General features: G+C 40.7%; 2 protein-coding genes across 3 annotated transcripts in view; both read right to left on the bottom strand.

Annotated features, from left to right (window-relative positions):
* Window positions 1-3,547, bottom strand: part of NCAPG (non-SMC condensin I complex subunit G) — a 30,230-nt gene extending 26,683 nt beyond the window's left edge. For both annotated transcript variants that reach the window (XM_087936454.1, XM_026699732.2), the window contains exons 1-4: window positions 3,394-3,547; window positions 2,409-2,518; window positions 1,402-1,608; window positions 596-824 (exon numbers count right to left, since the gene is read on the bottom strand). In XM_087936454.1, the coding sequence (XP_087792580.1) occupies window positions 596-824; window positions 1,402-1,608; window positions 2,409-2,516 (544 nt within the window). In that variant the 5' untranslated portion in view covers window positions 2,517-2,518; window positions 3,394-3,547. The remainder of the gene's footprint in view (window positions 1-595; window positions 825-1,401; window positions 1,609-2,408; window positions 2,519-3,393) is intronic.
* Window positions 3,548-5,865: 2,318 nt separating this feature from the next.
* On the bottom strand, window positions 5,866-15,718 carry MED28 (mediator complex subunit 28). Its single transcript, XM_026700031.2, has 5 exons — window positions 15,581-15,718; window positions 13,572-13,883; window positions 12,539-12,605; window positions 8,610-8,722; window positions 5,866-6,545 (listed from the first exon to the last, which is right to left on the bottom strand). The coding sequence occupies exons 2-5, from the start codon at window positions 13,752-13,754 to the stop codon at window positions 6,348-6,350; spliced, it is 561 nt and encodes a 186-aa protein (XP_026555816.2). The 5' UTR covers window positions 13,755-13,883; window positions 15,581-15,718; the 3' UTR covers window positions 5,866-6,347.
* Between the last annotated feature and the right edge of the window lie 1,598 nt (window positions 15,719-17,316).

Raw genomic sequence — 17,316 nt, forward strand, 5'->3', positions numbered from 1 at the left:
CAGTCTTGTGCTCCACACTTCATAGAATTGTTATTAATAAACTCTTGGCGGACAAAAGCTCCTGACAGTTATGTAAAGCTGGATGATTCCCACAGAAAATGCTCACTGCCAACTACTGTTGGAGCCCAATTTGCTACCAGTTAAGCTCCTTTACAAACAAAAGGCCTTTTTCTGGGAAACTAATTACAAAAAATAAGTAGCTTAACACACATTTTACTGCCGTTTTTAAAAAAACATTTTAAACTTGTTCACAACATGCATAGGATTTTTTGTGACAATTTTGTTCTACGAGGCATCTCTTTCAACGTGAAGAGAACAAAAAAAAACTTAAGGAAACCATTCGAACACTTAATTCATATAGACTATAGATAGGATGGGCAGCACACAAATCTAACAATAAATTCACATTGCTGCTCCATGAAGCCTCCTCCCGAGTTAACTATGATTAATAATTTCAAAATAAAATGGTAATAAAAATAAAACAATCTGAGTTTGATGAGTTTCTGCCATATTAAATAAAATTAAAACATTGCAGCTTAAAAAAAGAACAGCAGAAATAAGTTTAATAAACCACATGAATTGGCAAGAAATGTACCATTAACAACTGGACACTGGTCATCCTTGGGATCCTGAAGCCTAGACAAAGCCAACACGGCTTGGATTCTCACATTTGGTACTTTGTCTCTTGTTCTGAGCTGCATAGCAGTATTAATCTGATCAAACAGTTCATCTTCGATCTGGGCGTTCTCTGGCAGACTTCCCAAAATTTTATTAATAAGTTGGCACGCACGAAATCTAACTGCATTGCTGTTAGCGGGATGGGACTTAAAGACAAAGATTTTCATTGTTATTGTGGTTATACACAATTATAGATTTTAAAATTTGTGCTTCAGCTTTTATATAGCTCTGGCTGAACAATAGTAGCTGAGGTACAAATTGTACTGTTTTGTTTTCAGTGACAAAAAATCCAACACTTATACTCAGATTCTTATCTATATTATTTCCCCTTTCTGAAGCATGGAAAAACTGCCCCAGCCCAGAAATGTTCTGCACAATAATTTTACCAAAGGTTATTGTGCAAAGACAGCAATTTCATTTGTGGAATGAATCTGTGGAAGCCACAAATTTAAGCGTAACACAGAGACATTGAATACAAATGACTCTCCTGTACAAATGGATTTCAGAAACTAGCTTAAGAAAAGCTAATCAACTGCTTTCCTTAACAAGGGTAGAAAAAGAGAAAGCTCCCCCCTCCACCCCAATGTGATATTTATACACATAGATGACTTGGACCATTAATAGCTTATTTTCAAAGTTTCAGATGGTGTTGGATACACATTTTAATGAAAGTTTTTATCTATGTAGTACCAATTATTTCTCATTACTTTACAGATATAGTACCTTAAGGAGAAAAGTCAACAGGTAATTTAGAAAGGGATTTTCCACTTCTTCCTCTTCAGCATCCTCTTTCTCAGAATTATACAATGAAGCCAGAAACTTGGCCACAAAATTTATCACTTGTTCCACAGCAGGTTCTCTTTTGTAGATTATCATGACATACTTCAGATAATGAACAAACTGTTCATGAAAACAGTCCTTATCTTGTAACTAGGAGCAAGAATTAACCTATAAGTTATTGGAGAAAAGGCTAGATACATCAAACAAAAGATCAAACTCCAAAGAATTCAGTCAAGACATTTGCAGACCTTCTTGTTAATACATTCCATTCAAAATATTCTTCTCACAAGTATTTCTCATTAAACTGGCTTTTAAACAGACATTTCTACATGTGAACATAACTCTGCTAATCCCAGGAAGCATAGATCAGCATGAGGAATGCTGGGAAGTTACTTCCACAATTACTGGAAGAGAACAAAATGCCCCTACAATTTTAGGAGACCTTCCAGCATTTTGTTTTTCCATATTTGTTTTCAATCTTAATTGCAGATGAGATGATTAGATAATGTCATCAATGCAGTGAACACGAATTTGAGCAAACACTGGGAGAGATTGGAGGGCAGGGGGGTCTGGTGTACTATGATCCATGGAATCACAAGGAGTTGTACACAATTTCATGATTGAGCAACATTTTTTTTCCTCGTTCTTTCTCACTGATGGGTATCTCTCTCTAGCTACTTACTGCAATGTCAAATATCCATATTGTTTCTTTGGAATTGCAAATATGTCTAACTTATTATGAGCTAAATGGAAATCCCATAGGATCTTAAACCCTCTTGTTCTCAACTACTATCATTCTCTTGTAATTTTTTCCCCATTTTTGTTTTTCCATGCTTTCTTAAAGGCTTCATGTTTTTCACATCTGAAGTCTTATAAGTAAAATGATTGTATAGTGACTTTTGAAGCCAATGTGGGAACTCCCATAAGAAGGAATGATAAACAATACCTACCTCATTATAGGTATGCTTTAAAGATGCCACTAATTTGGCCTGGTTTTGGTGAGGCTTTTGAGCTTCCTCAAAGACCTTCCTAATATCAAACAACTTTTCCCCTTTCATAGCTGTAATGAGAAAGAAAAATATGGAAAACAAAGAACACTTGTCATATCAATCCCATCAACTAGTTCCTTGCTTCTGCAGTGCCCAGTTGTGGTGGTGTTTCATCTTTTGTAACTTTTCTTTGTTCAGTGCATTCCTTGATGTGATGGAAGACACAATGACCCAAGGTGACACAAATATGGAAGACATTACTTCCAATTCTTTCCTCCCTGAAGACAGCTCAGCCCATTATGGCCGATTTATCTAATAAACAATGGTTAGCTGTAGCAAAATTAATGCATAACAGAGACTACAGTCTTCAGAAAGCTATTGCAGATGGTCCACATTTAATTTTATCAAACTCATTAAAATTAAAACAAAGGCCATCTGTGGTCTCCCAAGCAGAAAAATACCTTCAATAAGGATTTAATTGTTAGAGGCTATAAACTACTTTAAATTTAATTCCAAGGTAGTGTTCTCCTAAAGCGGCAGAACTGCTTTCCAGAACATATGATTCCCAGGAAGTTGCAGCTGCTTTAAAGGACCTTCATGAAACCAAACCCAAAGCAGTAATTTGGGTCTAAAAATGGTCCAGATCCGAATATGACAGCGGAGAAACATTTCTTCAACATCCTAATGGAAGGGGCATCGAAATGTAGCCACTGTCTTTCCTTTGCTCAGCCCAAGCAGCAGCCCTGAGAGACCCCGAATGAACAGCTCGGGGGGCGGGGGCGGAGGGAGCTGCTGAGACGCTGCTGGCATCTTTCTAAAACCCCGCGGGCCCACGGATACCCACACCCTCCGGACCCTGCTGCGCTCCCACGCACAGCTGGAGAGGATGCCCTGCTGTCCGCAGGCCCAGAGGGCGTCGCGCCGCGAAGCCACCCGTCTTACTTGCCCGAACGGATCTCTTGTTTCTGCCCCCCGCGGGAACTACGCCTCCACCTCGCACCCTCGGGCTGTCTTCAAATTTTGCGCGCTTCCGAGCGGAGTCTCCGAGAAAATCTCGCGAGAGGTTGGAGATTCCGGACCGTAATATCTGCCTCCGATCTTGAAAAGTGCGCACGCGTGCTCGGAAGCCCGCGGTTGGCGGAAGGATGGGCTGCGTGGTTGAAACTATGTTATTATTTCTGCGTTCTTCCTCTACTATTATGGCAAAGGCCATCAGCTCTGGGTGGGAATCTGTTGGCCGGGCTGTGAACTGCACCATTGTGATTCCAATTAAATTTAATTGGAATTAAAATTAAAATGTTCTAATTCGTTCATTTTCAGGATAAGTTTGTAAAGCTTCGTTAAAAATGCCTAAAGGCAGATATTTCAGCATTGCCGGATGGATTGAATTGATTCACTTCAAATTTGAAAAAGTACGAGACAATCTATGTCAAGCTGCTTTGTTACCGAGGATGTTGCAAAAAAATAAATACTTAATGAACACCATTAACAAAAGGTGTTTTTTTTGTCATCATGTCCTGCTAAACTAATAAAGTAAAAAGTAACTTTTACACACATCACTTCTGCAACATTTCCAACATACTGTATAACGAAATTTTCCCCATAACAGCTTGGTTCTTATGCATCTCTCAACTGCTGTATTTCTGAAATTTCTGGATTAATACTATAGTTTACTTCACTTCAAAACAGATTTTTCTCAATTCTCATATCTCAAGTAAATATTTCAATTTGTATGCAAACATGCTACAGCCATACCATTGTTCTCTAGTGAAATAATTTGGAAAGAAAGCAAGGCACATTTAAAAGATGGGATTTTTTAAATTTTATTTTTTTTCTTTAAATTTTTTTAAATTTAATTTTAAATTCAAAATTTTTAACTTTTCTTTTTTAAAAAACATACATTTTTTAATTTTTAGGAAAAAAAATCCACTGAAAAAGAGTCTGATGTGTCTTGCAAAATATGTTTGAGCTTAATGCCCATAGCAGACCCTGATTACTTAAGTACCAAATGTAAATTAAATTTACATTTAAATTTAGAACAAAAAGTACAGGTAATCCCCAGGGTATGAGTGTTCCCTTAGTGAATGTTCAAAGTTGCGCAATAGGCACTCTAACAAATAAGTCCCGAAATTACGAATCTTGCTGCACCACAGCAGTTGTTCGCCGTTAGGAACAACTGCAGAGGCTCTGCAACATTTGTCTTGCATTTTGCTGGCCAAAATGGTGGGGCAGCATCTACCCCTCCATCATTCCATTCATCCTTGACTAGAACCATTCTCTCCACTGCACTATGTGCCTATGTTTTACACCAAAGTTAAGAGCTCATCTGTGACTGATAATAAAAGCATTACACTTCCAGATGCAATATGCATTTTCTAAAGTATACATTATAGCAAACTACAAAGCAAATTAACTATTTTTGAGTTGTCAGTCTTATTTACTAATAACTGGGAAAAGTAGCCAATTAACTTTAAATACAGCGTATATGCTGCTATTAGTATTTCAAAGTGCCAAATAGTTTAAGACTGGAAAATATTTCAGCACAACCTCCTCATGTCTATTTGTCTGGCTTAATTTTTCTATTTTGTTGGTTTTTTATAAAGTAAGTTGCCCAGAATCAGTATTTCTTACATACATGTAACTTAATAAAATGTTTACTTGTGTGGTGACATCTTCCTTGAAGATTTTACTTGTATCAGATTACATATAATGGGGCCTTTACACTGATGAATTCCTAGCTCTCAAAAATTCTAAAGTTACTAATTGAAGTGATGTATTTTTAGTAGTTATGTTTGTTTCCTAGACCATTAAAATAGTTTTGTTCTGCATAAGTATCTTTGTAAGTTGCAGGCTTAAATACACAAGTCTTGATGTTGTTACTGATATAGTGTTAAATGATTAAGTACAGTAAGATATTTGTACTAAGAACCCCAAAGGTGCTTTTTCAAGAGGCAACTGGACTTACTGGTTTTTCTTTGAAGACGTTTTGCTTCTCATCCAAGAAGCTTCTTCAGCCCTGACTGGATATACTTCTTGCAGGTAGCTGGTCATTTGCAATCTTTTAGAGAGCTGTTGAGGTTTATGTGTTTTGTCAGGGTCACCTGAGTGGTGCATGTGGAGCCTTCTTGGAACAATGAAATAAATTGTGGCACTTAAACACAAACAATTAAGTGCCAACTATTAGAGTATTAAAGTACTTTTAAGAGGAAGAAAACTAAGAACAATTTTTAAAATGCCAACTCTTATTATCACTATGCAATATGTAGAGAACTTGCTAGGGAAGCAAAATTCTTATAAGTGGTCTGTAAAAAAGCAACATCTACATTTGTATATATAAAGTTAATTTATCACACAAAAATAAAAACTACTTTCACCAGATATTCGTTTGTAACTTCATTAAAATAAAGCTAAACATTAATTTGTCCATGTGCATTTTTTAATTTATTTAAAACATACAGCTGCCCAGCTCAAAAACTGGATTCAGAAAGTAATTTTTGCTTTGTATTAAAACAATTCAGATCGTGACATATTTCTCATAGGTATTTTTTACACTGTTCCACAAGAATGTTTACGCACAGAACCAGAAGCTGAAACTGTGCAAGAATATTAAAAAGCACCATGATTCCAAAAGATAAAGTTAACGGTAGCACTTGATTTACAGAAGTAAAATTATGTTGGAAGTTCATGGGATAGACTGTTCTTGCTTCTTAGAATATCTCCAAAGTCAGAGAGAGACAATGCAGGTGACAGAATAAAAGAGATAATACTTTCCGATCCATGCAACGATAGCTGTAGCCTCCTCATTTAGTTAGGTTCCTTGGTATCCATTTTTACAAAAATAAACATTTTTTCAATACAAAATGTATAACTTTATTCTGGCATTTCAATTATGCTTCTTTTTCATATTTGCTTGAGAGGTGCAGGAATATTGGCTGAAGCTTGTTCTAGATAAGCTAGAGGTCCCTGAGGCATCTCAGTAGGTTTCTTCTGCTGGATATTAATATCGTCTAAAACTTGTTGCCAATGGCGAAGTTTTCCCAAGTGTTTCTGTATTAGTGTTTCTTTCCGCTGCAATTCATTTCTTAGTTCTGAAACATCCTGCATGAAACAGAAGCATACAGGAAAGAAACTATGAATGTCTCCTTGGAAAAACATTTGTATTTGAACAAAAACAACTACAGAACCTTAGCAAAACAAGAATCCTGATGTGTTTCAATAAACTAACAGCTGCTTCCTTTCCTCAAACCATTAATTCCTTATGATGAATTTCTACCTCATTTTTAATTACAATTGTCTCACACTAATTCTTATGTATTGCACAAAATAATAAAGTAGGTTTTTCTCCTCATTTTTTATCAAGAACATGATGAGTTATGGTTATGGGTATCCCCACGCTAATCTTTGGCTTAAAGTTTAAGCTTCAAGTTTATGGATATGGCTATGAACTATTTTACTTAGATCATCATAAATTCAGTGGACATTTACCCAAAATAAAATTTATATTATTGTACAGTAAAATAATTCTACTGCTATGTAGATGAAATGATACAAATACTACTACTCAGAGCATCAGTGGCTGAATTTTAGTACAAAAAAACCCCACAAGATGGGTAGGCAGAGAGGAAAACATTCCAAAAATTAGTGGTTTTCTTCAAAATCTCATTTAACATCATAAATTTAACAGATAAAATAAAAGTACCCCCTATCTTTCCACAATAGCCTAAAGACCTGGCTCCGCTGATTGGCTTAGGGACCAAGTGGGAGGAGTTCTAGGCTGGGTGGGTACTGAATTGAAGGCCAACTCCACATTTCTTCCCCCTCCCTTTGGTTCTGTTCTGCTCTCCACCCATTTATCTTTTTAGTTATAATATTGATGTACTATTTTCATTGTTCTGTTTTCATTATTTATTTTATTGTTCTATTATTTTATTTCTATTTACGCTCAATTCATTTTCTTCCCTTGTATTATTATAAGCCACTTAGAGTAGCCCCATGACAAGACAGGCAGCAAATAAATTTAACAAATAAAATACATTAACAGATTAGATATATCTGCAAATCATCATCCTACTACAATGACCAATCAGTTCTTCATTAAGCACATTAAAATACTCTGATTGGGATAGATTCAGCCCTAATTTATGTAATAAATGCTTTTAACCCGACTTATGCCTCATAGCAACATTCCACTTACCCAATGGCGAGACTGAAATAGTTTAACAACCGGTTCGCCCAATGTCAGGTTGGCCGTTGTGGGCCATTCTTATCCTCTGCCACACATGCGGGACAAGCCTCATGCAACTGCCAACCTGACCCTGAGCAAACCGGTTTTAAATTACCACCACCACATTATTAAAGTGGATCCTGGGTGCTGCATTATAATGGAGAAATGGAACAGCTGGCACAAGGGAAAGAGGAGCAGGGAGAAGAGGGAAAGCGGTCTCCTTCCCTCACATTGGCTGCTCAGTTTCCCATTTCTCCATTGCAACACAGCACTGCGGAGCTTGCCCCACTCACCACCGCCCAGGTGCCTTTGCTTCCCCCAAGCATTTCTTTGCTTACCTGATTTCCAGTTCTATCGTGTTTCTCGCTGTCGTGTGCAGGGAAACAAAAGTTTGTGGGACAAAAAAAAAAGTTCAATCAATTCCAACTTCTTGCGAGAGAGAAAAAAAAAAGATCTCACGAAGTTGGAATTGACTAAAGTTTTTTTTTCTTTACTCCCACAAACTTGTTTCCCTGCACACGACAGTGAGAAATGCAATCAGGCAAAGAAACGCTTGGGGGAAGCAAGGCCATCTAGGCACCGGGCGCTGAAATGGATCTGCCTCTTTTCAGCAGGCCCGCCAGAGGAAAGGCCAGCATCTCCCGGCACATAAATGCGGTGGCATTCCATAGCTCCACTCTTGGACTTTGGGGGAGGGTTTTTTTTTCCCCCACCTGGAAGGAAATTGAATGAAAACCAGAGGTGTTCTGGAAAACAGATTTTTCAGGAGGAACATGTCTAACCGGTTCGCTGAATTCAGCAAAAAAATTCAGGTACCAGTTGTACTGAACCGGTGGGAACCGACTAAATCCCATCACTGCACTTACCGTACTACAATTACTGTCTTCTAGCACAGAATCAGATATCATGCTTATGTCAAAAGAAAACCATATTCTTACCTCCTTAATGACTTGGTCTGGTTTCTGGACAGATAACTGTAGCCTTTTCTGTAGAAAAAAGCATTCTGTTTGTCGTGCAACATCTAAAAATTTCTGGATACATTGATCAACACCTAGGAAATGAGCAACAACCATTTAAAGCTATTAAAAATAAAAGTCAAGATAAATACTATGTAACTTTAACAAGCCGAGGGAAGTGTAAAATACCTGGGTCTACACGTGTAAAACGCTGTAAAACCAAAGGCCACCAGCTGCCTCAGCAACAGAAGATGGCAAAGGTCAGCAAGGGGGGCAGAGGGCGGGAGGGCAAAAGGGCAGAGATGGAGAGGCCAAGGGAAGTTGAAATGGAAGTGAGATTGACAGGGCAGAAGCATGAGGTTCTGGCTTAAAGACTGCAACTGGGACTCGTAGAACAGCCGTTGCTAAGCGGGCTCATGTATTGTTTCATCTAATGACTGCATGACATTATTTTTTGACAGAAATTCTAGTCCTAATTAGAATAATTAATGGACCTGCCTCTTTCCAGCAGCTGCCCGGGCCCACCAGAGGAAAACCAATCTGGTTATAATTTCAGGTTTTAAATTGGGGCTTAGGGGGAGGGGAATGCTATGTAGCCCTGAGATTTATGTTTGACGGGGATGGTATGAAGTCTTACCTTCAGCAAGGGGTTGGACTAGGAGCCCTGTGATCCTATGTTCTTTGCTTGTGACACTAGAACAGGGGTGTCAAACTCGTGTCGTCATGATGGTGTGACATGATGTATCGAGACCTTTTTCTCCTTCACTCAACCAGTGAAGGGGGTGGGGCCAGCACATGACACATCAGGCCCGCAGGCTGCGAGTTTGACACCCCAGCACTAAAACATCCCATTCTCTAAAACTGCCTAAAACGTGTATTTTACCTCTTAAACTCACATAAAATGAGCTACATTTCAGCTCTACCCACTCCAGTGATGATATAGTTTTACTACCCATAATTCCAACAACAGAGCCCAAAGATGCTTTTTCAAGAGGCAACGGGACTTTGTTTTTCTTTGAAGACATTTCGCTACTCATCCAAGAAGCTTCTTCAGCTCTGACTGGATGGTGGGGAATGGAAGGATTTATACTCCTTGCAGACAGCTGGTCATTTGTCTTACATCAGCTTAGTAATGCAAATGGTTGTGGAGCTTCTTCGAACTGCTGAAAGGATTGTGTTGTGGAACTATGCTTTCAGCAGGATGTTTTCTGCCCTGTGTCCTTTCACTGTTGAGCACAGACTGTTGGGGATGAGTCTGTGTCGTCTGCATCTCAAACTGAGGTGAAACTGGTTCCTGTAGTCTGCAGTTTTTCTGGAAATCTGTTCATACCCCAAAGTGCATAGCTAAATTTCTATGGAGATTCTCAGTCATCCTATCACAGTTGTCCCAAAAGATGAGAAGGGAAACTTTTTCAAACAAGAAAGTCCAGTTGCCTCTTGAAAAAGCACCATTGGGACAACCATGACCAGGATGACTGAGAATTTCCATAGACATCCAACAAGAAGTGTCCTTGAGGAGTGATCCCTGAAGGCAGAGTAACTTGTGTAGCAGCTGCTGCCCAGGGTAGCATAGATTTCACTGGTGCCAGTTTAGGTAGAGCAGAGGTGACCCCCACCACAGTAGCTCCATCCATGGCTTGGCCTGGGGTGACCCAGGAACCTTGGTAGCTCTCTGTGCAAGAGTTCTTTGGGCTCTTCGATTCCTCCTAACCTGTTGTACCAGGAAAAAGGCCTGGTTCAGCATGATTTCCTCTGGCTTCCCTCCAGGGGGGGGTGTCTTCCCTCTGCCCCATGCCCCTCTGAATCTGATGGGCTTCTCGTTGAAGTGCAACTCTCGCCATTCTGCCTCGTCTCGAACACGGTATGGTCTAGTGGGGGAGTTGGCTGTAGCTCGTTTCCTCCAGCTTACTCCCATGGTTGGACATTGGATGCTTGGTCACCATGGCAGACTGCTGTCCCTGGGTTGACCATTAAAGCAGATCTTCCTTAATGTTAGGGTTGCCTCTGTCCATTTCATAGGAAAGAAAAACCCTTGGCCCCATAGATTGAGAAAAGGTAGTTTTACTAGGAACGAACTGAAAGCAACAAGTTTCAGGCAAGATCTCAGGCAAAGCATGTGAACCAGCAACTTGAAACAAACTGTAGAGACCAATTCCCTTGTCGCTAGGCAACCAGAGGGCTGCTGCATACCAAAGTTAGAAAAAAATGACCTTGGAGAGATAAGCAAAGCCCAGATCATAATTATAAAGCTGCAGTGAAAAGTTCTCCACTGATCCTTCCCCTCTTTTCCATGGCAGCAAGCAGCAGGCTAGTTGACAGGAGTATTAAAACTTAATAGGCCCAATTTGTTCACAAAATGCTGAGGAATGATTGTGTCGAACATCAAACTAAAATCAATAAACAGCATCATTATGCACGAGTATTCTTCTCCTCCAGGTGCACCAAGCTAAGATGAAGCAGGAAAATGCATCATCTATAGGACAGTTCTTCCGATAGGCAAACTGTAATGAGTCAAATGCAGGGGGAAGGCATGAAATCATATAGTCCTTTACCAGTCTTTCAATATAATGGAAGTGAGTGCAACTGGATGGTAATCATTAAGGCATGTGATGATATGTTTCTTGGGCACTGGTGCAATGATTGCATTCCTAAAACATGATGGAACCATGGCTTGATGCAATGAGAGATTGAAGATGTCTTTGAGAAGTAGCCAGCTGGATAGCACAGGACCAGCAATTTTCTGAATATTGACATTTTACAACCGCAGTTGTAACTGAGCACCAGTTCATCAGGGAGGAGAACAGCCTTCCTTCTGGAGCATTTTGTGGCCTCAAACCATCCAAAAAATATATTTAGCTTATTTAGAAACTCCGTGTCATCCTTACATGTCAGGGAAGCTGCCTTATAGTCAGTAATGACCAGAATACCTTGCCACGTATGTCTCGGGTCCACAGGATATTGAAAGAAATTCTGTACTTTCTGACTATAGGCCCGCTTTGCTGTTTTTATAGCACATCTTAAATCCGTTCTTGCTATTCTAAGTGCTGCCACTTCACCTGATTTGAAAGCAGTGTTTCTCATCTTGAACATCGCATGGACCTTCTGTGAGATCCAAGGTTTCTCATTTGCTCATGACAATAGTCCTAAGAACAGTGATATCCTCCATACACTTTGTAACATAAGCAGAAACAGCAGAAACATATTCATTCATATCAGTATCTTGTCCATTCGATGTAGCCTCTTTAAGTATGTTCCAATTTGCGCACTCAAAGCAATCTTGTAGAGCATCCATAGCTCCTGCCAGCCACACACTTGTTTTCTAATTGGTCTTTCTCTAATTAACAAAACGGTTTAGAGTCAGCATATTGTCCCTAACAATCTGGTCCTTATTTTACCAACCTCGGAAGGATGGAAGGCTGAGTCAACTTTGAGCCAGTGAGAATTGAACTGCCAGCAATTGGCAGAAGTGCCTGCAATACTGCAATGTAACCACAGTGCCACCACAGCTCTTGCAACTGTTCTTCATATATTTTTGGCTGCAGGCCATTAATCATCTTACATTCTCTTTGTATTTTTTCCAAATTCTCCACATCGTTTTTGTAATGTGGTGGCCAAAACTGGATGCAATATTCCAGGTGTGGTCTTACTAAGGCTTTATAAAGTGGTACAAATACTTCATATGACTTCGATTCTATGTCTCTGTTTATACAACCAAGGATTGTATTAGCTTTTTTGGTTGCTGCTGCACACTGCTGGCTAAATTTGTCACAATTGGCTGTTAAGCCTTTACTAATATTTATCAGCACAATTTAATAGAGGTGGGTAAAGTTCAACTCTAGGGTGAGAAAAAGAGATGAACATTCTGCATATAAATATTCTAAATTAAATTGAAGATGGACACCCAAACTTACCAGTTCTAATTTCTTCTTGATCTGTACCATTTACATAATCTTGGCTTACAAGGGACGCAAAGCAAGCCTAGATAATTACAAAAACCATTTATTACAAAATCAGATAATGTTAAGAGCTTTATTTTGGCACACATAAAGCTATACTACAGTATATTTTTGCTTTCTTGAAAAATATACTTCTACAATACTTATTTCTAATTCTTTATTTAAAATGGCATACCAAATTTAGTAGGTTCCAAACAAAAGAATTCATTTGTCTGGATGGAATAAATAGGCTCCATTTTTCAGATGAAGCTGAAGATAAAATTAGAAGGTCTGAAAAACAAACTCTACGTTGTCTTTGTTCAGTACAATTTGCAATGCAAACAATTTTCCTACAAGAGTTACAAGCTCACTAATTTTTAACAACCTATTTTTAAAGACAAATTCTTTTCTTTTTTTTACAAAAATTCAAATTCTTACAAAACATGGGCATTTCACATACTATCTTATAAAGCATTATTTTTACAAAGAGAAACGCAGGACTATAGGGAGTTTACTATAGAGATGAAGTAGATAGCCCGATAGTCCTTTTATCTGGGTTTCCGTTTCTGTGTTTAAATGGTCGCCTGCTTGAAAAGAGGCGCCTGTTAACCCGATATTAACAAAATATTTTTTTCTCATCAGAATAAGGAAACATCTATAACAAGCTAGTGTGGGTTGATAATGGCTGGGGTCTCCCCTTGGCTTGTTGTGGATTACTTTGGGTCGGACCATCACTTTCAGCCGAATGTACCTCGCTGGGCGGTTACGTGGATAAAAAGATCCCCCTCCTGGATACTACCCTGAACTCGTTATCTCAAGAAAGGGAGAACTATTAATTTATTTGCTAAATTGAATCATACTTATTTTCCAGAAACCTATTTTTGCAGCGCGGAATAAATCACGTTTTACGGGCAATACTTTTGTTTAAGAGGCTTTCCTTTTCGCCACTTGAAGCGTCGGTCTTTCCTCTCTCTCTGCTAAGAGAAGGCACTCGCACTGCAGAGCCTACCTCAAAAGAAGCCTCCAAATCATCCACAAGGGTACCGATCGGGTTTCGCGGGCCCGTGGGGTTCGGCGGAAGGAGTCCCGCGGGTCCTTGACCTCCGGGGACCATCGGAGGAGGCGGCGGAGGAGGCGGCGGGGGTGGCACCGGGCCCTGATTCCCAAACATCCCACTCAGTCCAGCAGCCATAATAACTGAGGGGAAGTTGGAGCGATTGCGCAGGCGCAAGAGAAAACGAAACCGCGCTGGTACGTCACGACACCGCGAGACGAAGGCTCGGGTGGCGCTTCGAAGGCGGAAAAGGCGTTTTCTTGGGGCCTCAGTGAAAACACGCATGCGTACGTGAAAAAAATTGCAAAAATTATTAGTAATGATCAGGAGCAAGGTTTTGGGGCGTTGTCCCGTGCCCTTCAGCTGCGTTCAATAGCCTCTCCCTACCCACCCCAAGCACTTGGTCGTAACGCATTAACGGTCTATATATATATATATATATGTATTGGAGAGGCCTCCTTAGCCCAAGGACTCCATGATTTTTATAAGAATCCCTCCCCACTTTTCCCGCTTATTTCTGCTAGGAGTTTGATTTCTAAATACGGTGACCATATTTTATTGGAAAAAATAAAGGACAAATGTGAAAAGAGCAAATCTGCAAGAAATTCATAATCATAAAAGAAATAACTAACAAGAGAAAATCCAAGAGCAAAACCAAGAAAAATTTACAAAAACAGTATATCAAAGTAACTAAAACAGAATTTGCAAAATTATTTTTAAAAGACCAATTTCCATATTTTATACCTCAATGAAAAAGATTTTTTACCATTTCTATTGATAAAAGTTAAAATAACCAAAATAAAGGACAAAAGTGAGCGAAAATTGCAGTTTTCTGAACTAAAGGACTGTTTTTATATTAAACCACTGTGCTTCCAAACTATCAAAAAGCGCAGAAGACAACCTCTGCCTAAGGGCATCCTGCTTTTAGTCAGTTGAGAGAAGTGAAAGTGGTTAAAATGAGCCATTTGCTAAGAAAATAACCTTTATTGCTAAGCAGATGCAAACCAGCCTCTCTGTCCTAAAAGCAGGGGTCGCCAACCTTTGGACCTCAGGGACCACCAAACTCATACTATTAAATCCCGAGGACCACTAATACATTTTTTTAAAAAAAGATAATATATTTAATATAACAATTTTATTTTTTATATTAAATATAAATTTTATATTTTTCTATTTGTGTGTGTGTGTGTGTATTTAATTATAACAAAAATGTAAATGCTTAATCATAACAAAAGAAAACATTCTGGGCTGGAAGCCTCCCCGCGCCTGCACCTTTCAGAGACAGAAGAATGGGCGGTGTGTATGTGTGTGTCTGAGCTGAGGCGCCTTGGGGCAACTGCTGCTGGGAGAAGAACAGGCAGAAATGGGGCCCCTCAGCCATCCCTCCAGGGATTTCTCAGCAGGCAGCTGCCTGCAGAAGGACTGCTGCCCTCGGTGATTAATTGAGGGGAGGGGGAGAAAGTGGCAGCTCCTTTCAGATCCCGGGTGGAGGATTGAGAAAGCTCAGATCTGCATCTGAGGAAAAACTGTGAGGGGCTCCTCCAGCCTCACCCGGAGGCAAGCAAGGAAAGGTGTCCCTAGGGGCACTTCACTCGCTTTAGTGCTGCTGCCACAGCCAGTGATATTTGGGGGCGGGAGAGAGAGAAAGACAGCATCTCTCACATTACCAGAGGAGGAAAGGAGGCGAAACAAAGCTCACTCTTTCACCGAGCCCTACAAAACGGTGACCTATCCCGTTCTAGGAATTCTTCAAAACCACCAAATACTCCCACTTGCAGTTCTCACACCTCAGGCTCTTGAAGGGACCCTGGAGTCAGGTCCCTGAGATGCACGCGTCAACCAGCTCCCACACACGGCGGCGGCAGCAGTAACAGTCCCCTCCCCCGGTGCCTGCTATCAGCTCTCCCCATTAATTCTCCAGCTTTGGATTCTCTCTCTCTCTCTTCTCCCCCACCTGTGCTTACCTGGAGGCAGGCAAGGAAGGGGACATGGAGCTATGTGCAGTTCTCGGCTCCTCCAGCCCTCGCTGCCTCTCCCAACATTGAAGCCTCAGAGACGCAGGCAAAGCCGCCACAGTGGTAGTGCCTAAGTTTCCTTAGCATGCTCACCTCTCACCTGGTGGCAATGGGTACTTGCTGTAGTCATCAGGCAAAAGCACGAGCAGCAGCTGCTCATTTTTTCCCGGGTCTTTAAGCCTGGCTTGCTTCCAGTTCCCTAAAAGCCCTCTCCTGAAACTTTAAATGACTACAGACCAGTAGCTCTCACACCCATAATTATGCAGTGTTTTGAGAGACTGGTCTTAAAATATATACAGGATTGCCTCCCATCAAACCTTGACCCATACCAGTTTGCCTATCGGAATAACAGATCCACAGAGGATGCTATTGCCATGGCTCTCCACGTTGCACTGAACCATCTGGAGCATAGTGGGAGCTATGTAAGGATGCTTTTGGTGATTACAGCTCGGCTTTTAATACCATCATTCTGGATATACTGATTAAGAAGTTGCTAGAATTGGGCCTCTCCTCTCACATCTGCTGTTGGATAAAACAGGGGTCCCAAACCACCGGGCCGCGGACCAGTACCGGGCCGTGGAACATTTCCTACTGGGCCGCTGGTTTTCTGGGTGCTGCCATCTTGTTTGACGAGAAAGTGCTTCCGGGTGAGCTTTTCCGGTTGGAAAGTGGCGTTTGGGTCCTGAAGGAATCCTCGTGCCTTAATTTCATCGAAGGGGGGGGCTTTGAACGAAACTAAGGCGTGAGGATTCTTTCAGCACCCAAGGCAAGGCGAGCCGAGCAACCGTCCCAAAGCCGTCCTGAAGCAAAGCCCATCGACAAAGGTACAAAGGAGTAGTTGAAGGTGGCGGGGAGAAGCGGGGGACGGCTGGCTGGCCGGTCGCTCAGCTCGCCTTGCCTTGTCATGCGTGCTGTTGCCGGTACCAGGCCGCGGATCATTTTGTGATGCCGGTACCGGGCCGTGGCACAAAAAAGGTTGGGGGCTACTGGGATAAAGGACTTTCTTACTAACAGACCCCAAACTGTTAGGATTGACAGCTATTTTTCCTCCACTCTTGCTCTCAGCACTGGATGTCCACAGGGTTGTATTCACTCTACACCTACGACTGCACTCCCTCTTGTCCCACTAACTCTATAATAAAATTTGCAGACGACACCACATTGGTGGGACTCATATCAGAAGATGACGAAACGGCCTATAGGTCAGAGGTTCTCAGACTGGTCTTGTGTTGCAAGAGTCATAAACTCACCCTGAACATCAAAAATACCAACAAATTGATTATAGACTTCAGACGATGCAAAGCAGAGCCTCTCCCACTATATATCAATGGAGATTGTGTGGAAAGAGTTCATAGTTTTAAATTTCTAGGAACTCATATTTCCAACAACCTTACTTGGTCGGTCCACACTATGGCCACTGCAAAGAAAGCCCAACAGCACCTGCACTTTCTGAGGCTGCTGAAAAAGAGTGGTCTGGGTGAGAAGTTGCTGGTTACTTTTTTACCATTCTACCATTGAGAGCATTTTGGCATACTGGGTAATGGTGAAGTATGCTGGATGCTCTGTAGTGCATAAGATGATGCTCCAGAGTTATAAACACAGCACAAAAAATTATTGGTTGCTCTCTTTCTTTGGAAGAGATTGCAAAGACCAGACTCCTCTCTAGAGCACTAAAAATCTCCACA

Source organism: Pseudonaja textilis, chromosome 6, assembly GCF_049901715.1.
Source record: "Pseudonaja textilis isolate UNSWEBS1 chromosome 6, rPseTex1.2, whole genome shotgun sequence".
Classification (NCBI taxonomy): domain Eukaryota; kingdom Metazoa; phylum Chordata; class Lepidosauria; order Squamata; family Elapidae; genus Pseudonaja; species Pseudonaja textilis.